General features: G+C 41.5%; 1 protein-coding gene across 2 annotated transcripts in view; it reads right to left on the bottom strand.

The window, feature by feature from the left end:
* LOC106607954 (inactive phospholipase D5) overlaps positions 1 to 26,696 on the bottom strand; it is a 62,039-nt gene that overhangs the window by 12,793 nt on the left and 22,550 nt on the right. For both annotated transcript variants that reach the window (XM_045721751.1, XM_014205498.2), the window contains exons 2-3: positions 19,565 to 19,701; positions 3,195 to 3,387 (exon numbers count right to left, since the gene is read on the bottom strand). In XM_045721751.1, the coding sequence (XP_045577707.1) occupies positions 3,195 to 3,387; positions 19,565 to 19,701 (330 nt within the window). The remainder of the gene's footprint in view (positions 1 to 3,194; positions 3,388 to 19,564; positions 19,702 to 26,696) is intronic.

The raw sequence follows: 26,696 nt of genomic DNA, 5'->3' as shown, positions 1-26,696 counted from the left end.
CTCCTCTTCTGCTGCTTGGTCCTTTGGTGGGTGGTTCTGTAACGGCTGTCTTCTGTAGAAATGGACCAAGGCGCAGCAGGTATGTGAATACTCATCTTTAATTAAAATAAAGGAGTAGAGCATCCACTTAACAATTCAAACAAAGTGACAACAGCTATAGTTCTGCAGGCTAGAAACGCAGTGCAAAAACAACCACCCACAACCCCAAAGAAAAACACACACACCTATATAGGACTTCCAATCAAAGGCAACTATACACAGCTGCCTTCAATTGGAAGTCCCAATCATCCACCCAACATTTAACCAATACAAACATGCCACGTCCTGACCCCAAAACTAAAATACTAGCTCCATCTGCTGGTCAGGACGTGACAGCTGCGTACCCCAAACAACAGAATGGTGTGGGCGTGTACCGGTCATTAAAAATATTCACACGTGTAGACTGCTGATTGGCCAGCTCATTCTCCTCTAGACTGCTGATTGGCCAGTTCATCCCCCTCAGGAGGATGACATCATACAGCAAGCTTTTTTTAAACGGTCTGTTTGAGATAAAAGATTCAGGTGGGGATATTTTCGATTTTTTTTTTTCTTCAATGTATGCATTGGCCACAAATACAAGTATAGGATGAGTCAACAACATTATTTGGGTATTAGTTAACAGAATATGAACGTTTAAAAGTCAGATTTTCACTGGCTGATCTTTGAAGTGTAATATCCTTGTTTGAACTAGGTATTGACTTTATTCTTGTTAAAACAAAGTATTGAGTTTATTTGTTATAATTAATTGGTATTATATTTAAAAGATGATTGAATTGCTCCTAAACTGTAATGTTGTTAATGCATTATGCTTTTTGAAGAAATATTTATTTAATGTATAAGTGAATAGTTTGGTTTACTTTGAAGTTTAAGTTTTGACCAATAAGGTCGCTTGTTTAGCTGTGGCCAATGGGAGTTGACCTGGTTAACGGGAGGCCTGGGGAAAAAAGGGAGGGAAAAGAGATGTTGATAAAAGGATTGACGTTTTACATTAGGACCGTTGGTGAAGAAAAATTGTGAAAGAAGACGACAAAACTAGAACAAAACCCATACCTACTAAGACATGAAGGGAAATACCTATTTTATAAAAGAGTTGTTATAATTTTGTTAAGACTTAGTAAAGACTGAAGCTACCATCTCATCATGGAGGTATTTGCCAGCCTTGAGGTTAGCCTAGCATCGTGTGACACCGGGAGATAATTGCTTGGGAAGCTTAACGAGTTCATGTTCCCATGGGATATCGGTTACGGTTAAGGAGTACTGTCTGCATGGGTAGCTGTGCTTGCCTTGGACTTTGTGAGGAAACCTGCATGGAACTGCCATACTTCGCTGCCATACTTCGCTGGAATATCTACTAAGTAGTGAATAACCACAACGTGAGGTGCTTCTGGATATTTTTGGGTGTCATTTTTTTTAGCTCCAACGCGCGCCAACGGTTTATTTAAGCAAACTTGAAATCATTTGGACATGGGTTGTGCACGACTCATTGGGGTTTATTATTTTTATTTCCTTTGATGTTGTGTCTGAAAATGTATTTGTGTTTGAAAATGTATTAATACACATATTGAACCTTATGTATGTTGCTTTGGTGGAGTCATTGATTGTTTAAATTGAATTTAATGCATGGGATAGTTTATCCTGATTCAATAACAGAAACCTATAATCATTTCATCTGAGGTTAATACCCTATTGTCATAACCCTAGATAGTTTACAATAGGAATTCTTATTGGAGATGTCCTTCTCACCTAACATCCCATGCCGTTGAGATACTCTACATAAGTTAATATTGTGAGAGTCATATTCGAGCCCGGTGAGAGGGTTACAGAAGCTTATCATAGAAAGCAAGTCAAAGCAGGTGGAATAAGGTGAAAAATGTTATTTGTATTCTAGTTCAAAGAACAGTAATGAGCATCTGGTTTTGCTGACAAGAAAAAGACCATTAGTAAAACTGCAACGTAAAGTAAGCATTATGGCTAGTTGTGATAACCCACGTACCAGTGAATGGCGAGACAATTGACAATTAGACTAAAGTTGCTATTTTTTTATATCAAAATAGGATTTTTTTTCAGGTTCAATAGAGATTAATTACATACATATTTATGTGCACGAACTAATATCATATACAAATAAAATGTGTGGTTCAACCCCTGAGGAAGTTCAAACTGGGGCGGCAGGGTAGCCTAGTGGTTAGAGCATTGGGCTAGTAACCGAAAGGTTGCAAGTTTGGATCCCCGAGCTGACAAGGTACACATCTGTTGTTCTGCCCCTGAACAAGGTAGTTAACCCACTGTTCCTAGGCTGTCATTGAAAATAAGAATTTGTTCTTAACTGACTTGCCTAGTTAAATAAAGGTAAAATAAAAACTCAAAACACATTAACTAGATCGCTAACTAAATATAAATATAATAGATAAATATAATACCTACTGCTAGTAGCCATGTACTCATCCAACAGTAAATGTAATGTCCTAAAAACATTTTAGTCATGTTATCTTGGATGAAATCTTCATCAGCACTCATTGACGAAGCATTGAGAAGAATGCTCAGTTGGGCCTCAGTCCAAAACGAACGTTCAAAACAATATTGTGACGAAACAGGCAACCCATGAACAGCAGCAGGCCTCAGAGAGGGCACAGTGGCAGTGCAGACACTTTCATTACAGGATTCATGTTTGACCAAATCATGGTTTTAGACGCCCCAAAAATATGATTTTTTTTGGTGAAATTACAATGTAGAATGTGCTCTTTCTACATTTATAGGCACCCTTTCCGTTTTCTACGATCCACGATCTTGCTGTCTAACTGATGACGGGGTCAGAGTGGGTCTTTTTGCTGATGGCTCGTTTGACTTTGAATGTGCATTTGCGTGAGCTCAGCCAACTGTTCAGCCAAAGGCTCATTATAGATTAGGATAACAGAGAAATTGTGCAAAAATCTTTATTTTTTTACTTAGCCGGCTAATGGGCTGCCATATCACCTTTTTCATTGTTTTATTTTTATACTGTTTATATAAACATATTTATTTTCACTTTTGACCAGCTTACCCAAGACAAAAATGGTCCGGACATCTGGCACCTGCCAGAATTGCCAGATGGCCAATCCACCCCTGCTGATGACTCACTTGGCCTGGGGGGCTACCTGGTTGGTTGTTGTGCTTACCTGCCTAGAAGATGGTAGGAAGCTTGATTCATTGTCAGAGGAGTTCAGGTTCCATTGTGGTGACACAATCTCCACAGAACGACCAGCCACGGCCAGGTCCAGTAGGCTGTGCAGCCCAGCAGAGAGGGTGAGGTGGGCCGTACCATTCTCAGAGAAGGTGACATCTTCTGGAATATTCTCCACAAGCACTACCCTGTGATTGTAAAAGAGTGAAAAACATCCCATGTAATGAAGACAAATGGCTGTTTTTCAGGTTTGTAAATGAAAAAGACCTGAAAGCCAGAGAAGTTTAATTAAATAAGCCCCCAAAATGTTCTTTCTAACAGATGCATTTACAGCACATTGATGTGTAGTTTGAGTCTTCAAGAGCCAATTATGTCCGTCTGTATTAGCCACAGAATCATCCGTAACTTGTGCAGCTGCCTTGGGATGTTGTAAAATTAGGTCATATTCATTGACTTTCACCTATGATTACCTCCTGCACTATGTTTGAGATTGAGAACACTTTCCGTCTGGGCATTATCACTGAGATAGATTTTAGGGGTGAATAGAAGAGTGGCTGAACTGCCTTCTAACAGGATCACCATGGCAGAGCTCTTACTGAACTTCAATACATTTTCAAGGGCATCATTCTCCCCATATGCTTTCAAGTAGAGTGAATTTTAGTATCATAAATGTAATGGAAATGAGACATTAATGGTAAAAAGATTTCTATACACAGCCAGTGAAGTCCGAAGACCAATAGTCAGTCATCAAGCCTGGGTTGAAATAGTACTTGTTTTCTTTGAAATACTTTAAGCAATAGATTCAGTCTGCTTGGATGGGCAGGGTTTGCAGTTTTGGGATTATTTCATTAGTTCCATTGCACCAGTCAAGCTCAATTAATTACAGTTAAAGTATTTTAAAGAATTTGAACCCAGGTCGTAGTTTTTTCTTTACCCCACCGATACATTTTAGAAACACTTTATGTACTTCTTTCTATTGTGTCTCCAATAATTTATCCAGGCCTTAGTGAAACAGGCAACCTGACAACAAACACGCAACACAGTCCTAACCCGACACCGAAGTATCTATTTTAATATGCATAGGCAGCACATTGCACGTCAAACTGTGTGCTATTATACAAAAATATCATATAATACAAAAACATAATTGATCATAGCTAATAGATCATAGCTAATTTAATACAATCTTCCAAGAATGTGCCACATTTTCCAAGAAAGTTCAGTCCAGGTATCGTGTCATTTGGGTGGCAGAGAATTGTTCCCTGCTGTCCTTAATGTTTAAAACCCCATTCTAGCCCGGCAGGTAAACATATTGGATTTAATGTGTCAGGCTGAGTACTTTAGACACACTGCATGCTATATCAAGCCTGAATGGTTCCTGCTTTATCTTGCCAGGTCATTGATTCATACCGATCCAATGCTGAGCATTCTTCATACTGGGAGTTGGTTCAATATTGGAGGAAAACACAGTAAATCATATAAAGCAGTAATGGGGCGAGTCAAGTGAATGTTGAACGCAGACAGCAATTAATTTCCTGGCCCTGGTTGATTCAGCAAGCTGATGGAATAGTGCTGCAAAACCAAACTGACAGGTGATGAGACAGAAACATTGACTTACTGACTAACCACTTTTTTCAGGTCACGATGTTGGAGATAGATGAAGAATATGGTAAGGTAAGGACACTGAGCTGTTCAAATGTTCCATAATGAAAGCACTACATATCCCAAAGAGCATGGTAGTCAAATAAATGTATGTGAAATTAACTTGGATTGATTTAGGTTAGGATCAACAAAGTATTGTAGATTATTCTGCTAGCTTTCAGTCTCTAAAACATGTATTGCCAAATGCAATTGTCACGTTCTGACCAGTAAAAGGGGTTATTTGTTATTGTAGTTTGGTCAGGACGTGGCAGGGGTGTGTTTGTTTTGTGTTGTCGTTTTTTGGGGGTATTGTTCTAGGTTTTGTATTTCTATGTTCGTATTTCTAGTATTTGTATTTCTATGTTCGTTTTGGGAACGACCTCCAATTAGAAGCAGCTGGTTTCTAATTGGAGGCCATATTTATATGGGTTTATTTTCTCTTGTGTTTGTGGGTGATTGTTCCATGTATAGGCAAGGTTACCTTACAGGACTATCGTGCGTGTTCTTGTTTTGTTCCAGTGTTCACGAACGAATAAAAATATAAGTATGGACACTTACCACGCTGCGTATTGGTCCGATATTTCTTACTCTTCATCAGAAGACGAAGCGCATGACAGCAATAACATGCAATAAACAAACACTGAAAATAGCACGCATTATCACTCCACGCATTATTTACCATTAGAATTAGAAATACGAAAGGGGCACCACAGCAAATAGGACAGATAGTTCATATTAACCATCTCATAATGAAAAAAGCAGGGAAATGGAAAACCAGTTAAGGGGGACACGTAAGCTTAATAAAAAAACAATAAACATAACCCATTTCCCTCAGAAAATCATGCATGGGGATTCTATATGCCTGTAGACAGCAAGCAGGTTAGTGTAAAATGAGAATAAGAAGAACATTTGTTTCTGCACTAAGGCAGTCCATTGATTTATTCACAGTCTGTGCGAATTACCCCACACTCATCTGAAATCCCCATGTGCAGCCATGTGTGTTATTTGGACTGCAGGTGGAGGATCCATAATTCACGTACAGTGCAACCGGAAAGTATTCAGACCCATTGACTTTTTCCACATTTTATGTTACAGCCTTATTCTAAAATGGATACCCCATAGTGACAAACAAAAACTGTTTTTTAGAATTTGTTGCAAATTCATAAAAAATAAACTTAAAAACTAAATTTACATAAGTTTTCAGACCCTTTACTCAGTACTTTGTTGAAGCACCTTTGGCAGCGATTACAGCCTTGAGTCTTCTTGGGTATGACGCTACATGTTTGGCACACCTGTATTTGTTGAGTTGCTGCCACCATGCCGTTGGGATAGTGCCAGGTTTCCTCCAGACGTGACGTTTGGCATTCAGGCCAAAGAGTTCCATCTTAGTTTCATCAAACCAGATAATCTTGTTTCTCATGGTCTGAGAATCATTTTGGCAAACTCCAAGCGAGCTGTCATGTGCCTTTTACTGAGGAATGGCTTCCGTCTGGCCACTCGACCATAAAGGCCTGATTGGTGGAGTGCTGCAGAGATGGTTGTCCTTCTGGAAAGTTCTCCCATCTCCACAGGGGAACTCTAGAGCTCTCTCAGAGTGACCATCGGGTTCTTGGTCACCTCCCTGACCAAGGCCCTTCTCCCCTGATTGCTCAGTTTGGTCTTGTTTGGAACCCCCTTCTTCCATTTAAGAATGATGGAGGCCACTGTGTTCTTGGGGACCTTCAATGCTGCAGACATGTTTTGGTACCCTTCCCCATATCTGTGCCTCGACAAAATCCTGTCTGGGAGCTCTACGGACAATTCCTTCAACCTCATGGCTTGGTTTTTGCTCTGACATGCATTGTCAATTGTGGGACCTTATATAGACAGGTGTGTGCCTGTCTTGGTTTCATCAGACCAGAGAATCTTGTTTCTCATGGTCAGAGTCCTTTAGGTGCCTTTTGGCAAACTCCAAGTGGGCTGTCATGTGCCTTTTACTGAGGAGTGGCTTCCATCTGGCCACTCTACCATAAAGGCCTGGTTGGTGGAGTGATGCAGAGATGGTTGTCCTTCTGGAAGGTTCTCCCATCTCCACAGAGGAACTCTGGAGCTCTGTCAGAGTGACCATCGGGTTCTTGGTCACCTCCTTGACCAAGGCCCTTCTCCCCCGATTGCTCAGTTTGGCCGGCGGCCAGCTCTAGGAAGTCTTGGTGGTGCCAAACTTCATCCATTTAAGAATGATGGAGGCCACTGTGTTCTTGGGGACCTTCAATGCTGCAGAAAGTTTTTGGTACCCTTCCCCAGATCTGTGCCTCGACACAATCCTGTCTCGGATCACTATGGACAATTCCTTCGACCTCATGGCTTGGGTTTTTGCTCTGACATGCACTGTCAACTGTGGGACCTTATATAAACAGGCGTGTGCCTTGCCAAATCATGTCAAATCAATTGAATTTACCACAGGTGGTCTCCAATGAAGTTGTAGAAACATCAAGGATGATCAATGGAAACAGGATGCACCTGAGCTCAATTTTGAGTCTCATAGCAAAGTGTCTGAATATTTAGGTAAATAATGTCTAAAAAGCTGTTTTTGCTGGAGCAGACTGGAGCAGACAGCCATGTTAAATGGTAGAAGCTATTTTGATAGCAGCATCCAAGTGTAACAGTGTAGGTTCCGTCCCTCTCTTCGCCCCAACCCGGGCTCGAACCAGGGACCCTTGCACACATCAACAACTGACACCCCACGAAGCATCGTTACCCATCGCGCCACAAAAGCCGCGGCCCTTGCAACGCAAGGGGCAACCCTACTTCAAGTCTCAGAGCGAGTGACGTCACCGATTGAAACGCTATTAGCGCGCACCACCGCTAACTAACTAGCCATTTCACATCGGTTACACAAGGCTCTGTGAATGTTACCCATGTACAGTGCCTTCAGAAAGTATTCCTAACGCTTGACTTATAACACATTTGTTGTGTTACAGTGGGAAATCAAAATGGATTAAATTGTTTTTTTTCTTACCCATCTACAGACAATACCTCATAATGACAAAGTGAAAGCATGTTTTTAGAAAAACAGAAATATCTCATCACACCCCTGAGTGAATACATGTTAGAATCACCTTTGGCCGCTATTTCAGCTTTGAGTCTTTCTGGGAAAGTCACTAAGATTTTTGTACAATATTTGCACATTATTATTAAAAATATTCTTCAAGCTCTGACAAGTTGGTTGTTGATCATTGCTAGACAGCCATTTTCATGTCTTCCCATAGATTTTCAATCTGATTTAAGTAAAAACTATAACTAGGCCACTCAGGGACATTCAATGTCGTCTTGGTAAGCAACTCCAGTCCTGCTGAAAGGTGAATTTGCCTGTGCTTAGCTCCATTCCGTTTCTTTTTATCCTAAAAAAATCCCTAGTTCTTGCCGATGACAAGCATACCCATAACATGATGCAGCCACCACCATGCTTGAAATTATGAAGAGTGGCACTCAGTAATGTGTTAGATTTACCCCAAACATAACACTTTGATTTCAAGACATAAAGTTAATTTCTTTGCCACATTTTTTGCAGTTTTACTTTAGTGCCTTATTGCAAACAGTATGCATGTTTTGGAATATTTGTATTCTGTACAGGCTTCCTTCTTTTCACTCTGTCATTTAGGTTAGTATTGTGGAGTAACTACAATGTTGTTGATTCATCCTCAGTTCTCTCTTATCACTGCAATTAAACTCTGGACTCATGGTGAAATCCCTGAATGGTTTCCTTCCTCTCCGGCAACTGAGTTAGGAAGGACACCTGTACCTTTGTAGTTGTAGTGACTGGGTGTATTGATCTACACCATCCAAAGTGTAATTGATAACTTCACCATGCTCAAGGGAATATTCAATGTCTTCCTTATTTTTTACCCATCCACCAATAGGTGCCCTTCTTTGCGAGGCATTGGAAAACATCCCTGGTCTTTGTAGTTTAATCTGTGTTTGAAATTCACTGCTCGACTGAGGGACCTTACAGATAATTGTATGTGTGGGGTACAGAGATTAGTCATTCAAAAATCATGTTAAACACTATTATTGCACACAGTGAGTCTATACAACTTATTGTGTGACTTTTTAAGCACAAGTTTACTCCTGAACTTATTTATACTTGATATAACAAAGGGGTTGACTACTTATTGACTCAAGACATTTAAGCTTTTAATTTTTAATTTAATACATTTCAAAATAAAAATAAACATAATACACTTTGATGTTATGGGGTATTGTGTGTAGGCCAGTTACACAAAATCTCAATTTAATCAACTTTTAATTTAGGCTATAACACAAGAAAATGTGGAAAAAGTCAAGGGCTTTGAATACTTTCTGAAGGAACTGCATGATGAATGACTAGATATGCCTGTCATAAAAGTCATAAAAAAGGTATTGTTATTATGCATTATTGTAATGCAATTAGAAATGTCTCTGATATATTGCTGAGAAATAACTCAAATACAGAGATATGAGGATAAATTTCCCAAATAAAATGTAAGAATATCACGGCCTGGGCCTGACCCTGGGGTTTCATTGAGTTATAATACTGCTGTGGCTTAGACAATTCATTCATTCACACTCCAGATGCTGGCAGAACTTTGAGACTGTCTGGTTACTGTATAGTACATGACCAAGGTAGTGTCTTTGATGCTACCGACTGAAGGTCTGCCAGAAAAAATAAACAGATCATTAATGTATAGGGCACTGGGTGCATAGACCGACTGCCTATGAGACTGATTGCACTGGTACTCAGTAGCCAAAAATACATGTTTGACAAACTGTGCCTGTTTGACAAACTATGCCCCTTGATTCATTATACACTATATGACATGAAAATAATATTTTTGTGGGGACTTACATGTATAATGTCATGTATGAAGTACATAAACATAGTGTAAGGCCAGTGATAAGAATGTTAACCAGGGACACTGCGACTTCAGCGTTAGACTCAATGTTTAATATCAGAGCGCTACACAATTTATACGGGACAAGATCACATGTCGCTCAGTTGCTAGAGCATGGCGCTTGCAACGCCAGGGTTGTGGGTTTGATTCCCACAGGGGAGCAGTATGCACCCCCCCCAAAAAAAATACTGGAAGTTGCTCTGGATAAGAGTGTCTGCTAAATGACGTAAATGTAAAACAAATTAGGCAAGAGTGTGGTTCCTTCTTCCACGGAGGAATTACCCATGAACTTTTGCTCCTCTTCCAAGAGCCAGAATAACATTTTAAAATAAGATTCCCACACATTATGTTGTCACAATAAATGTCCCACAATACTCTTACCGTAGGAAAATAATATCCGTGTTTCAGAACAGCAATGTAGAAAACTGTAAAATGTGGGAATAATGTAGCTTAATTTCTATAGTCACTTTACAACATAAGTGCTTGTTTTGTCTTTCAGTCTTTTTGTATATTTGTATTTGTGTACTTCACACCAAAGTCTCTGAAATGGTCAGACAATGTAACCAGCCTGTGCCCTGATAATGGGGACTGCCCAAAGTCCAGTGGGGGACAGCGTGACAGTGTGGATCTGCACAGTAGCATTTGACATTGTTCGCTTTTTCGTTGTTTGGCCAAAGGACAGGCAGCTGAAGATCGGCTGTCATCTCCAGCTACAGTTTGTTTACCTGTACCTTTGTCTCTGTAAAGTGTGTGTGCATGGCGTGTACACTATGGTGTTGGAGAGTGGTGTCTCGAAGTCTGCTCTGCTCTGTGACTTTGCCTGTTATCTGTGCTGCAGCTGGGGAAACGCCCGCCATGGCTGTCGTACGGACTCGTTGATGGCGGTTGTCTTCTCGGGTAGAACTTGTCGACTGGGTAAACCTCTTGGTGGCGATGGCTGTAGCACCTAGTGGAGGCTGCTGAGGGGAGAACGGCTCATAAGAATGGCTGGAGCATAGCGAATGGAATGGCATCAAACCATGTGTTTGATGTATTTGATACCATTCCACCTATTTCGCTCCAGCCATTACCACGAGCCCGTCCTCCCCAATTAAGGTGCAACCAACCTCCTGTAGTGGCACGTCCGGCAGCGGTCAGCCCTGGCACGCTCACACAGGGGAGTTGTCCTGTATGAGGCAGATCTAGAGGGGTGCTCAAGGGAATGAACCTTAGTGTTTCTTTTTAAGTTAGTGTGCGTCAGAAAGGCTACCGCTGACTGCAGTTTGTCTACTACATGGGTGAGTGCATCAAGTTGGGCTGCAGCCTTCATTGTACAGATAGGGCCTTGCCTTCAGAGAAATATCTTATTTTCTTGGTTTAGTCCCCCGCCCCCAAAAAAAGATAGCATCTGTTTGCATGTGTACTAAGTTACTTTTCACTACTGCTGACCATGATTACTTCAAGTTTAGATAGCTGGCTACACTAACTTACTAGGGGTGTGCATCTTTCCCTTTCAAGACGATTCAATATGTAATATTCTCTCAGAAACTGTGCGATGGGTTTGATTGGTTCTCTCAAATGATAAAAAAAACCCCTCAGTGGTTGAGTTCTCTCGTTGTATAGAAGGGGCGCATAATTGGTTGTTGTCCGAGTTAGGGGAGGGTTTGGCCGGCCGGGATGTCCTTGTCCCATTGCGCTCTAGCGACTCCTGTGGAGGGCTGGGTGCATGCACGAGGACACGGTCGCCAGTTGTACGTGTTTCCTACAATACATTGGTGTGGCTGGCTTCAGGATTAAGCGAGTAGTGTGTCAAGAAGCAGTGTGGCTTGGCAGGGTCGTGTTTCGGAGAATGGATGGCTCTCAACTTTAGCCTCCCCCGAGTCCATAAGGGAGTTGCAGCGATGGGACAAGACTGTAACTACCAATTTGAAAAAGTATTGAGTGCTGTGAGCGGACCAAGTAATTTGGTGTCACTCTAAAGTGGAAAGGTGGAATAAACGAGTCAGGAGTAGGTTTTCTTGGTTGAACACAGTTCTCTATTGAGAGATTTCTGACAATACCAACACTCCAACACAATCAATGAGAATCTCCCAAGGAACAACATACATCTTCTTCTTTCGATGAAACAGGAACACAAGACGATTATCTTTAAACTATAACAACAATCACAGATTTGTCACCGTCTTAATAGATCTTCTTGGATAGCTCCCCTCTCTTGGTAACCATTCTACAGAGATAGTTTGTCTTCCCCCTCCCTGCTGGTTCCATCCTCTTTCTGATAAGGGAAAGATAATATGTCATTAGTACCGTCAGCTGTGCTTAATTGCCTCTGGTTACCTTGTCTCACATTCCTTGTTGGGCTACTATCCGTAAGCCCAGCCTGCCCTCTGGTGGTCCTTCCACAGTGCATAAAGCATTGTCCATAGAACTCACTGAGCTAGCTAGCTAATTAATTAAAATCCACAATCCAGCATGGAGTTCGTAAGCTCTCATTCTTCTTGAATGAATCACCAGCTGCCACTAATTTGTAAGGCCGATAACAATGTAAACAAGGGACACTGCGACTTTAGCCTGACTGACGTGACCCAGGTGACTCACAGGGCAGGGAGAACTGTGAGTTGTGACACACTGGTCTGGATAGGAGGCTGTTTGTTTATGCAATATTCTCTCAGAAATTGTGCGATGGGTTTGATTGGTTCTCTCAAATATAGAAAAAAATCCTCAGGGGTTCAGTTCTCTCGTTGTTTGGATTTGAAAATCCAACCATTGTATGGAAGGGGGCAGTACTCTGGGGCTGTGTACTGTAGCTGTGTGTGTGGGTGTTTGAGTGAGAAAGACACAGGAGGGCCAACCAGCGCAGACCCCTTAATTATCTATGCATTATGCTGACAACATCGCAGAGCCATTCCAGACTTTCAAAGTGAGGTGTTAGCCAGACTACTGCGACTTCAGTGTTAGACTTGATGTTTAATGTCAGAGTACTACACAACTTATACGGGACAAAATTATAACATGAGCCAAGAGCATGGCTCCTACTTTCACTCCAAACTCAAGACTGAAGCATTCTTATCCATAAACAATGTTCCCTCAATGTCACGACTTCCACCGAAGTTGTTTTCTCTCCTTGTTCGGGCGGTGTTCTGCGGTCGGCGTCACCGGTCTTCTAGCCATCGTCGATCCACTTTTCATTTTCCATTTGTTTTCCTACACACCTGGTTTCCATTTCCCTCATTAAGTGTTGTGTATTTAACCCTCTGTTCCCCCCATGTCCTTGTGTGGAATTGTTTGTTTGTAAGTGCTTGTGCACTATGTTACTGGTGCGCGTCGGGTTTTGTACCCATGTAGGTTCTTTTTTAATTGCCGTTGGTTTTGAAATTAAACTGCTCCGACTATTACCTATTTCTGCATCTGACTTCACTGCCACCAGTTCCGTAACCCTTACACTCAAATATTTTGGGGCACTGAACACATTTCAGGTCTGCTGAGCGCAAACTTGAACCTTGTGAAAATTCGGTGGAACTTCTGGTGCACATTTACTGTGAAAACTGAAGCTGTACATACTTTAAGTTACAGTTATAACAGTGGCTGAGTAGGCTACTGTGGCTATTTGATCATAATGTAGGCCTATCAGAGTAGCTTACCACCAAAAACAATGGAGAAAATGCATCTCATAACATTTTAACATGGAAATAGCTTTTTCTATCATTCAGCCTACAGTAGTAGCCAATGTGTGGTGTTCAATGTAGATCTACATTCAATGAGACTGGAAAAAAACATGCAGGACTTGACAGGTGACTAAATGTGTTGTTTGATACAAGAAACCACTTTACAAAATATAATTTATTATTATTACCATACCATCAGTGGTGGAAAAGGTACTTAATTGTCATACTTAAGTAAAAGTAAAGATACCTTAATAGATCGTGACTCAAGTAAAAGTGAAAGTCACCCAGTAAAATACTACTTGAGTAAAAGTAAAAAAAGATTTGGTTTTAAATATAGTTAAATGGAATTTCTAAAACGTACTTAAGTATCAAAAGTAAAAATAAAAGTATAAACCAGTTCTAATTCCTTATATTAAGCAAAGCAGACGGCACCATTTTCTTGGGGACGGATAGCCAGGGGCACACTCAGACATCATTTACAAACAAAGCATTTGTGTTTAGTGAGTCCTCCAGATCAGAAGCAGTAGAGACGACCAGGGAAGTTGTGAATTGGACCATTTCCTGTCAAAATGTAAAGAGTACTTTTGGGTGTCAGGGAAAATTTATGGAGTAAAAAGTATCTTATTTTCTTTAGGAATGTAGTGAAGTAAAAGTTGGCAAAAATATAAATAGTAAAGTACAGATACCCCCCAAAACTGCTTAAGTAGCACATTAAAGTATTTTTACTTAATTACTTTACACCACTGCACACCTTTACTACAGAGAATCAGACAAATTGTGTTACCCTCTGCCTATTGGCTACTTAGCTTATTCAAGACCGTCTCAAAATACAACACTGCCCCTTTAAGACAAAAAAAGCTCTTTACCTGACTTGCTTTTCAAATATGGCTGGAAATGCACACATTTTGTGCTCTTGTAGGAAGCAACCACTCCCCCATTGATGACTAGAAATGAGCTATAACTGGGCTAATAACTCACCCACTAGAAAAGAATATGAACAAATGTGCTCATGTGGCTACATGCAGCTCTCGCTTTGATCTCAAAACTAGTGCATCTACTCGCAGCCACTCATGCTGCAAACATAGTCCAGTTCAAAGTTAATGGCACAGATCCATATATGGCAAGGGTCAATTTGCATATACTGTAGGTCTACTGCAGCTCTGATTGGTTATGCCGCACCGGTCTGTGTTGAGTATGGGCCTGAGTCTTGCTTGTCAATGCAATTGAATCCTACTCCAATGCTCTCTACCTACAAGAAAATCTCTCGCATAGTTAGTTTTGCATACTGAGTCTTGCATAATTTGTTTTGTTTCAGGATGTTGCATAGAAAGTGGCTAATATTGTGTTGATTCGATCACAATTCCCACAGTATAGGGAAACGTTGATAGTGTTAACTTAACCTGTTGGGTCTAGGGGGCAGCATTTGCACGTCTGGATAAAAAAATGTACCCGATTTAATCTGGTTACTAATCCTACCCAGTAACTAGAATATGCATATACTTATTATATATGGATAGAAAACACTCTAAAGTTTCCAAAACTGTTTGAATGGTGTCTGTGAGTATAACAGAACTCATTTGGCAGGCAAAACCCTGAGACATTTTCTGACAGGAAGTGGATACCTGATGTGTTGTATTGACTTTAAACCTATCCCATTGAAAAACACAGGGGTTTAGGAATATTTTGGCACTTCCTATTGCTTCCACTAGATGTCACCAGCCTTTACAAAGTGTTTTGAGTCTTCTGGAGGGAGATCTGACCGAACAAGAGCCATGGAACGGTGATGTCCCATTAGACACCTGGCGCGCTACTTCATGTTGGGTACCCTCGTTCCAATACGTTATAAAAGACTATGCATTCGTCCACCTTGAATATTATTCATGTTCTGGTTAAAAAGGCCCTAATGATTTATGCTATACAACGTTTGACATGTTTGAACGAACGGAAATATATTTTTTCCCCTCGTTCATGACGAGAAGTCCGGCTGGCTTACATCATGTGCTAACGAGACGGAGATTTTTGGACATAAATGATGAGCTTTTTTGAACAAAACTACATTCGTTATGGACCTGTGATACCTGGAAGTGACATCTGATGAAGAGAATCAAAGGTAATGGATTATTTACATAGTATTTTCGATTTTAGATCTCCCCAACATGACGTCTAGTCTGTATCGCAACGCGTATTTTTCTGGGCACAGTGCTCAGATTATTGCAAAGTGTGATTTCCCAGTAAGGTTATTTTTAAATCTGGCAAGTTGATTGCGTTCAAAAGATGTAAATCTATAATTCTTTAAATGACAATATAATATTTTACCAATGTTTTCTAATTTTAATTATTTAATTTGTGACGCTGACTTGACTGCCGGTTATTGGAGGGAAACGATTTCCTCAACATCAATGCCATAGTAAAACGCTGTTTTTGGATATAAATATGAACTTGATAGAACTAAAAATGCATGCATTGTCTAACATAATGTCCTAGGAGTGTCATCTGATGGAGATTGTAAAAGGTTAGTGCATCATTTTAGCTGGTTTTATGGTTTTGGTGACCCTGTCTTTGACTTGACAAAACATTACACACAACTCTTGTAAATGTACTGTCCTAACATACTCTAAATTTATGCTTTCGCCGTAAAACCTTTTTGAAATCGTAAAACGTGGTTAGATTAAGGAGATGTTTATCTTTCAAATGGTGTAACATAGTTGTATTTTTGAAAAATTTGAATTTTGACATTTATTTGGATTCAAATTTGCCGCTCTTGAAATGCACCTGCTGTTGATGGAGTGCACCACGGGTGGCACGCTAGCGTCCCACCTAGCCCCAAGAGGTTTTAAGGGGAAAACTAGAAAGTTGAGTAAAGTTCAACTATACTTCTCTGCGCGGGTTGATGTTTCTTCTGCGCGGCAGTCCCGGGGAGCTATGCGCCCACGCAGCTTAGAGGGAACATTGCCCATGAACTGTTGCTCCTCTCCCAACAGCCAGAATAACATTTTTAAATAAGATTCAAACACATTATGTTATCACAATAAAGGTCTTACAAAAGTATAGTTATCCAACTGCAGTATCAGGAGCAGTGGATTTCATAGATATATTCTCATCAAAGGTCTTCCAGTAAAATAATACCAGTGTAAGGATTTTCTAGATCCATCACCATCCGGAAACTACAGTATTTGGTTTCAAGCCTGCCACTACACAGCTTTGGATCAATATGTACCTCGTCAACAGACATTCAATACCGGCAATTAGACATATAGAGGAATGCACAATAGGATCACATCTTAGTGGCTATCTATAATGTTGTCATCAAAGAAATCTTTCGATGAACCTAAAGTGGTCATCATTATAATGCATTAGTTGATGTTAGGCACGAATGGTTTGATACACCTTGTATTGCAGTGTGCACAGTTTGACAATTGGGTATAGGTTGACAATTTGACATTACTCATTCAAGCCATATTTTCTGGTATCGAGAAATAAAAGAGCTTAAACAGTATATGTCTGAAAAGTATGAAAAGTACATCAGCACATGCAAAAGTAACTGTTACAAGAGAAAGAGATCTAGAGAGATGCTACCAGCCCCCATACTGCTTACAGTATATTACGTTCACTAAGCTCTACCATGGCATAGCAACATTTGATCTTTAAGAGAACCCCAATCATTCTAAACATCATGCCATTCACAATCCCAGGCAATTGATGCTAAGACTGGAGCCAATGGGATCAGGCATTGCAAGACGTCCTAAATTAGCCCAAGTTGACAGCATGGAGATGTAGCCACGATCAACAGTGGCTCCAAATACTGACAGCTTGCAAAGAGTCATAAGGACGAAAGCAACACTACAGTATGTTGATCATTCTGAGCTTCTCTCTGACACTGCAGCCTGAGCTGTGAAAATGTCTGACTCAGCACAGTAGTTTATGCTTTCGGATCTGCACACAAGATTTTCATTTGATAAAATAGTCTGTTTACATGGCCTATGTAAACATGGCCTTTGATCCCTGCCTCACAAAGGTCTGTGAGGTCTATTGGCCTATGAGACATAAAAAATTACATATGCCGGATTTTGAGATAGAAGTCATTGATTTTATCTACACCTGACTGACTTAGCGGACTAAGCTAGGTCCACTCTAACTGAATGAGCACTTTTGGATTTTCCTATTCCTCAAACAATCAAATCCATGGCTCAAGATAAATGATTCCTCATACAATGCTTTCAGATGTGCCCTGTCATCTATGCAGTCCAATAGAATGCCATCTCGTTTCAGAAGTGCGTATTTGCTTACCAAGCATGATTCATCCCACTCTAGAGAGCATCCTGATTAAAGGAAATCTGCATAACAGAAACAAACCCTGTGGTTTAGTGATTTAAGCACACTGCTAAGACGCATCAGCGCAGGAGGAGCATTTCTATTTGACTTAGTGGCGAGAAATGACTGTACCACCCTGGCCCTTTGATGATGCCAGGACAATAAATGTAGATTTTTGGTGATGTGTGAACAAATGCCTCTCTCTCTTGTCTCCAAGTCCCAGGGGCCTCACAGAGTAATACGAATCAATTTCAACTTTAGAAGTTGGAATTACATTTTCTACCCTCATTGAGGAGAGAGATGTCGGACAGATTGCTCTTGAGGGCGCAGATAAATGTCTGGAGAGGGAGAGAGATTCTGGTAACAAGCAACCTGAGCCAGTGCACACAGTCAGATGATTTACTTATGGAACAGAGAGTAGAGTCCAATAGAGTAATAATCAACCATGTGCCTGCCTGCCTCAAATGAATCTGCAGAGGAAGACATGGCTACATGCACCATGAAATTGGAGGATTCATTCCCTATACTCTTTTATCTGGCTGAAATACACACAAGCCTGATTGCCGGTATCATGTTGATGGGCTAGCAATGGAATGCATTCAAAGGGAACAGTGTACACTACATGACCAAAAGCATGTGGAAACCTGCTCGTCGAACATCTCATTCCAAAATCATGGTCATTACTTTGGAGTTGGTCCCCCCTTTGTTGCTATAACAGCCTCTAAGCTTCTGGGAAGGCTTTCCACTAAATGTTGGAACATTGCTGCGGGGACTTGTTCCATTCAGCCACAAGAATATTAATGAGGTCGGGGGCTAATTTTGAGCGATTAGGCCTGGCACGCAGTCGGCGTTCCAATTAATCCCGAAGGTGTTCAATGGAGTTGAGGTCAGGGCTCTCTGCAGACCAGTCAAGTTCTTCCACACTGATCTTGACAAACCATTTCTGTATGGACCTCACTTTGTGCACAGGGGCATTGTCCTGCTGAAACAAAGATTTCTCTTCACTGGAACTAAGTGGCCTAGCCCGAACCATGAAAAACAACCCCAGACCATTATTCCTCCTCCACAAAACTTTAAAGTTAGCACTATGCATTGGGGCAGGAAGCGTTCTCCTGGCATCCGCCAAATCCAGATTTGTCCGTTAGACTGCCAGATGGTGAAGTGTGATTAATCACTCCAGAGAACGCGTTTCCACTGCTCCAGAGTCCAATGGTGGCAAGCTTTACACCACTCCAGTCGACGCTTGGCATTGCGCATAGTGATCTTAGGCTTGTGTGTGAAACCCATTTCATGAAGCTGCCAACGAACAGTTCTTGTGTTGATGTTGCTTTCAGAGGCAGTTTGGAACTCGATAGTAAGTCTTGCAACCGAGGACAGGCGATTTTTACGTGCTACGCGCTTCTGCCCTCGGCGGTCCCGTTCTGTGAGCTTCTGTGGGCTACCACTTCGCGGCTGAGCCGTTGTTGCTTCTAGATGTTTCCAATTCACCATTACAGCACTTCCAGTTGACTAGCAGGGCAGAAATTTGACGAAATGACTTGTTGGAAAGGTGGCATCCTATGACGGTGCCAAGTTGAAATTTACGGAGCTCTTCAATAATGCCATTCTACTGCCAATGTTTGTTTGTGGAGATTGCATGGCTGTGTGCTCGATTTTATACACCTGTCAGCAACTGGTGTGGCTGAAACAGCCAAATCGACTAATTTGAAGAGGTGTCCACATACTTTTGTATGTATAGTGTATTTATGTAGCCAGCTGAAATAACATACTTGATTGACAGTGTTATTATAGTGTATAGGGAGAGGCAAATGAATATAATCTCGAAATTGAGAGATTGTGATGGCTGGAAGATATCTCACCTGCAGTTCTTGTTACAGTTCTCTTCTGTTATACCGTCTTCATCCTCTCCCCAGACATCCACCGCCGAGAAGATCAAGGCCACCAGGACAGCGAAACAGCACACCAAAGCAAAGATTACGATGCATTTCTGCTGAGACTGCAAAAGAGAAGAAACACATTGACTGTTTGTTATTTTTTATTTCGCCTAGAGATGGTCGAAGTGCCCCAACCTTGCACTCACATAGCCTGATCTTTGCGCCACACAGCAAATCATAAATGATAGCAGCGTGTTACCAGGGGAATTTTACACGAACATGTATATACTGTGCATGGCCACATGTTCAGGCTCTACCAAATGGAGAAGAGAAGCCAACAGGGAACCCACTGAAGAGGCCTTTTAATTCCAACCTGGTATTTATAGCCACTAACTTGACATATTTAGGCTGCATCCAAATGGATCCATATGGTGAAAGGTGACCCTTGGTTGGAAGGATAATGATGGGAAAAGGGAGAACAAAGTAGTTACAGGGAGGGCAGGGCTGGTGGTAGAGTGATCTATTGAAAACAGTTTGATTTTGCCCTAAATCAATCATTTATGAGAAAGTACTGCTCGGGGCTTGTCCAAATCACATGGGACACTTGGACCTTGGCTAAGCCTGAGAACGTGATATTGTAATGGCAGAAAATCTGCATTGTATGCAGTATATCATCACAACACTGTATTTATTAGTCTCTCACAGACAGATCATCTAATAAAATAATTGTGGGTATATCAATAACTATGTCTTGAGGTCTAATGTAGTCAAATGCAATTTTATTAAAGTAAATATGCCAGTGGAAACTGTGTGAACAACATTATGTATGCTAATGGTGCACCCTTGTTACTAATTATACTTAGATGGCATGTTCAGTGTCAATGTTACCCCTAACATGTTTCAGCTACTCTGTGAAACTGGGAATGATCTAACAGTGCTCTCAGTACATTTGCTCTGTTGACTGTATATGGCTGACAGAGTCTGACGTCATCAATAATGTGCCACTGATGATGCGAGAGTGCTAAGGTATATTCACTCTGATCCTCAAAGGGCACCATCTGATGAACAACATGTGCCCATAGAAAGATATGCCGACTTTGAACTGGGAAATGTACTGTGGATTTATAATTAATATAATTTATACAAGAATTATAATCGCTGCTTAGGCTACTTACATGTGGTTGCTCAGAATTTCAAATGTCCTTTACTGATCTATCAAGTTAATCATATGCTTCAATGCCATGGGGCTTAAAGAAAACTTGAAAACACACTTATGGTGACAGACCATGCATTTAGCGACTGATCCACTCAAACATAACAATCAACAGAAAGCAGCAAACAAATATGGTTGCTGTAATTCATTTAATAGTTAATTACCAAGTTATTACATAAACATTACAGAGACCGTTATCTACCGACCCACTAAAGGGTGTTAATCAAATCAAATCACATTTTATTTGTCACATGCGCCGAATACAACAGGTTTTTATTTTATTTTATTTAACCTTTATTTAACTAGGCAATTCAATTAAATGACGGCCTACCCCGGCCAAACCCTAACCCGGACGACGCTTGGCTAATTGTGCGCCGCCCTATGGGACTCCCAATCATAGCTGGATGTGATACAGCCTGGAATCGAACCAGGGTCTGTAGAGACGTCTCGTGTGGCTCAGTTGGTAGAGCATGGTGTTTGCAACGCCAGGGTGGTGGGTTCGATTCCCACGGGGGACCAGTACGGAGAAAAAAAAATGATGAAATGTATGCATTCACTACTGTAAGTCGCTCTGGATAAGAGCGTCTGCTAAATGACTAAAATGTAAATGTAAATGTAGCACTGAGATGCAGTGCCTTAGACTGCTGCGCCATTCGGGAGCCCAAAACAGGTGTAGACCTTAGTGAAATGCTATCTTAAAAGCCCTTAATCATCAATGTGGTTTTAAGAAGTATTTACTAAAATAAACTATAAAGAATAAGAAGAAAATGTAAAAATAACAAATGAAAGAGCAACAGTAAAATAACAGTAATGAGGATATATACAGGGGGTACCAGTTAGTCAAGGTAATTGAAGTAATATGTACATGTAGGTAGAGGTAAAGTGACTGCATAGATATTAAACAGAGTAGCAACAGTGTAACAATGGTGGGAGGGGTTGGGGTAGCCATTTTATTAGATGCTCAGAAGTCTTATGGCTAGGGGGTAGAAGCAGTTAAGATGCCTTTTGGACCTAGACTTGCAACTCCGGTACCACTTGCTGTGCGGTATCAGAGAGAACAGTCTATGACTAGGGTGGCTGGAGTCTTTGGGAATGTTTAGGGCCTTCCTCTGACACCGCCTGGTATAGAGGTCCTGGATGTCAGGAAGCTTAGCCCCAGTGATGTACTGGGCTGTACACATTTCCCTCGGTAGCGCCTTGCGGTTGGTGGCCGAGTAGTTGCCATACCAGGCGGTGATGCAACCAGTCAGGATGCTCTCGATGGTGCAGCTGTAGAACTTTTTTGAGGATCTGAGGACCCATGTCAAATCTCTTCAGTCTCCTGAGGGAGAATAGGTGTTGTCGTGCCCTCTTCACGGCTGTCTTTGGGTGTTTGGACCATGATAGTTTGTTGGTGATGTGGACACCTAGGAATTTGAAGCTCTCAACCTGCTCCACTACAGCCCCATCGATGAGAATGGGGGTGTGCTCGGCACTCCTTTTCCTGTAATCCACGATCATCTCCTTTGTCTTGATCACGTTGAGGGAGAGCTTGTTATCCTGCCACCACACTGCCAGGTCTCTGACCTCCACCCTAGACTGTCTCATCGTTGTCGGTGATCAGGCCTACCACTGTTGTGTCATTGGAAAACGTAATGATGGTGTTGGAGTCGTGCTTGGCCATGCAGTCATGGGTGAACAGGGCGCACAGGAGGGGACTGAGCACACACCCCTGAGGGGCCCCCGTGTTGAGGATCAGTGTGGTAGATGTGTTTTAACCTACCCTTACCACCTGGGGGTGACCCGTCAGGAAGTCCAGGATCCAGTTGCAGAGGGAGGTTTTTAGTCCCAGGGTCCTTAGCTTAGTGATTAGCTTTAAGGGCACTATTGTGCCAGTAGTCATTTAGGCAGATTACCTTGGTGTTTTTGGGCACAGGGACTATGGTGGTCTGCTTGAAACATGTTGGTATTACAGACTCGGTCAGGTACAGGTTGAAAATGTCAGTGAAGACACTTGACAGTTGGTCAGCGCATGCTTTGGGTACACGTCCTGGTAATCCGTCTGGCCCTGCGGCCTTGAGAATGTTGACCTGTTTAAAGGTCTTATTCACATCGGCTACGGAGAGAGTGATCACACAGCCGTCCGGAACAGCTGGTGCCCTCATGTATGCTTCAGTGTTGCTTGCCTCGAAGCACGCATAGAAGTCATTTTGCTCGTCTGGTAGGCTTGTCACTGGGCAGCTTGCGGCTGTGCTTCTCTTTGTAGTCGGTAATAGCCCTGACACATCCGACAAGTGTCGGAGCCGGTGTGGTAGGATTCAATTCGTTGGAGGGCATAACGGGATTTCTTATAAGCATCCGGGTTAAAGCCCCGCTCCTTGAAAGTGGCAGCTCTACCCTTTAGCTCAGTGCGGATGTTGCCTGTAATCCATGGCTTCTGGTTGGGGTATGTACGTATGGTCACTGTGGGGATGACGCTATCAATGCACTTATTGATGAAGCCAGTGACCGATTGTTATATATTGTTAATTCCATTCCTATACTTTAGATTTGTGTGTATTGTTGAGAAATTATTAGATATTACTTGTTAGATATTACTGCACTGTTGGAGCTAGAAACACAATCATTTCGCAACACCCGCAATAGAGTCTGCTAAACACGTGTATGTGACCAATAACATTTTACTTTATTTGATTTGATGTGGTGTACTCCTCAATGTCATCGGAAGAATCCCGAAACATATTCCAGCAAAACAGTCCTGTAGCTTAGCATCTGTGTCATCTGACCGCTTCCGTATTTGGCGAGTTACTGGTACATCCTGCTTTAGTTTTTGCTTGTAAGCAGGAATCAGGAGGATATAGTTATAGTCAGATTTGCCAAATGGAGGGGGAGGGAGAGCTTTGTACGCGTCTCTGTGTGTAGAGTAAAGGTGGTTTAGAGTTTTTTTCCCTCTGGTTGCACATGTAACATGCTGGTAGAAATGAGGTAAAATGGATTTAAGTTTCCGTGCATTAAAGTCCCCGGCCACTAGGAGCGCCGCCTCTGGATGAGTATTTTCTTGTTTGCTTATGGTTTTATACAGCTCGTTGAGTTGGGTCTTAGTGCCAGCATTGGTTTGTTGTGGTATATGGACAGCTTACGAAAAATATTGAAGAAAGCTCTCTTGGTAAATAGTGTGGTCTACAGCTTATCATGAGATACTCTACCTCAGGCGAGCAAAACCTTGAGACTTCCTTAATATTAGATTTCGTGCACCAGCTGTTATTGACAAATAGACACAGACCACCAACCCTTGTCTTATCGGAGGCAGCTGTTCTATCTTGCCAATGCACAGAAAACCCAGCCAGCTGTATGTTATCCATGTCGTCGTTTAGCCACGTCTCGGTGAAATATAAGATATTACAGTTTTTAATATTCCGTTGGTAGGATAGTCTTGATCGGAGCTCATCCAGTTTATTATCCAATGATTGCATGTTGGCTAATAGTACGGATGGTACAGGCGGATTACCCATTCGCCGTTGGATTCTTATAAGGCATCCCGACCTACGTCCCCTACATCTCCGTCTCTTCTTCATACTAATGATGGGGATTTTGGCCTTGTCCGGTGTCTGAAGTAAATCCTTCGCGTCCGACTTGTTAAAGAAAAAATCTTTGCCCAGTATGAGGTGAGTAATAGCTGTTCTGATATTCAGAAGCTATTTTAGGTCCTGAGAGCCGGTGGCAGAAACATTATGTACAAAATAAGTTACACGAAAAAACACACACAATAGCACAATTGGTTAGGAGCCCGAAAAACGACAGCCATGTCCTCCGGAGCCTGTTCTGTGTGTGTTTGCTTATATATACACTGTAGGCCAAAACTCTCCAACCCTGTTCTCAGAGAGCTACCCTCCTGTAAGTTTTCACTCCAACCCTAGTTGTAACTAACCTGATTCAGCTTATAACCCAGCTATTTATTAGAATAACATGAGCTAGATTAGGGTTGGAGCAAAAACCTACAGCATGGTAGCTCTCCAAGAACAGGGTTGGAGAGCCCTGATATAGGCTATTGCCGAGGGGCGTTCACTTATAATGACAAAGTATTGCATAGCCATATACTCTATCATCTAGTGACACTTTATATTCCAAAAACCCCAGGCTATAGTTTCCCCAGTGACCTGGTCAGTTTATAGTATATTTTATTGCTAGGATTATGTTTGTCCTGTTTTTACACACTTGGGTGTCCTTGGAGGGTAGAAAAAGTGAATCATAACATCACATAATATCCATTGATGTACAGTATATTCTCATGTTATCCGTATCGATTAAAAGTATACCCAATGCGCTTCGTACAGTGGTAAATCATAACTCCAACTGAAACATTGTTTAATGTGCCATTGATTTACAACCATGACCTAATTACTCCAAAACATCAAGCCTGTAAATAGAACAATATCAAATGTGTCCCAATCTCTAACTGCTGTAAAGGAAACCAAGCATAATTACCCTTGAACACGAGGGCCATTAAATGGGTAGCATCACCAAGTTCAGTACCGAAAATAACTTGATGTCATACAACAACAAAAAATGTTATAGTTGTAGGTACATATACATTTCTCTCACATGATCATTTAGGACCCCCGTGGGCACAGTAGGACATATATGTGAATTATGTTTGTGTTGCTGGGAGGGGTCATATTGTATGTGCACTTGAGACTCATTAGTGTCTCTTGAGCCAGATATCTGTCTCTGGATGGGGGCCAGAGTCAATAGACCCTCAATTACCAAAATCTTTCTCCCTTGCTGAAAAACAGCCATGCCCTCCTCGGTGAACATCCTGTTAAACAATAAGACCCACTTTGGTAAGACTGAGCAAGAAACAACAATCACCACCAACAAGAACACCGAGTACAAACAGCACCTTATGACTACCAAGTATCACATAGCAATGTCCAGTAATATGAATATAAGTATAGAGGATTATATAGGGACTCCAATCTCTGAACACAAAAGGCTACTCCTAATGAAACAAGTATCCAATTGGCTATAGGAACCGGAACACAATACATTTCTACTTGGATCATGCCTTCTAGGATAGTTTCTTCTAGCCACTGTGCTTCTGCCTCTGCATTGCTTGCTCTTTGGGGTTTTAGGCTGGGTATCTGTAAAACACTTTTTGACAACTGCTGATGTAAAAAGGGCTTTATAAAATATATTTGATTGAGGCAACAGACCACATCTTCGACAAAGACATTAGACGCCTCATTGGGTCCTACCCTCACTACCAAGAGGCTGGACTGACTTTGCGTGAAGCCCCAAGCCTGCTCAAAGTGGCTGCTGCTTTAAAAGCTTCAAAGTTATAGTCCCTGTGAAAAGGCTGACTGGTACATGTCAGCTGGCAGGGTGCCATCAGTCACACACCCAATTGAAGGGAAGGTCAACCTGGATGTGCATTCACATTCAGGGATCTGAGGCATACTGTAGATGCGTGCTGAATAGAGGGTGTTTCTTCATCAAGGATTAAAACATTAGGCGAAAATGTTAGAGGTGAAGGATGCAGTGGAAAGTTGGCCCGTAATAGTTATTTTCCCAACTTGTGAGTATTCACTGCCATTACAGTCAACTCGCTTTCAGAATGTTATGTAGGTGAATTAAAACTATTTTACCAATGGTAGTCATGGTTCTGTGGTATCAGTTATTTAGAGCATTTTAACTAATTAGATTACTGTAATATTGAAAAGGGTAATGTAAGCAAAAGGCAGGCAAATGTCAGGGGCCCAATTAAGTCGATGATGATTACTCCTATTTTAGAGCTACAGACTACTCCTATTTTAGAGCTACCATGCCCTTATACTTCTCAAAGGAAAGGGGTATGCCAAAGCACAGGTAGAGGGAAAACACTCAGACCTCATATAGTGTTATGTTTTTATATCCTGGAATAATTTG

The sequence above is a fragment of the Salmo salar genome, chromosome ssa01 (assembly GCF_905237065.1).
Source record: "Salmo salar chromosome ssa01, Ssal_v3.1, whole genome shotgun sequence".
Taxonomy (NCBI): domain Eukaryota; kingdom Metazoa; phylum Chordata; class Actinopteri; order Salmoniformes; family Salmonidae; genus Salmo; species Salmo salar.
Note: the sequence above shows the minus strand (reverse complement) of the source record. Positions and strands in the feature narration are given on the sequence as shown.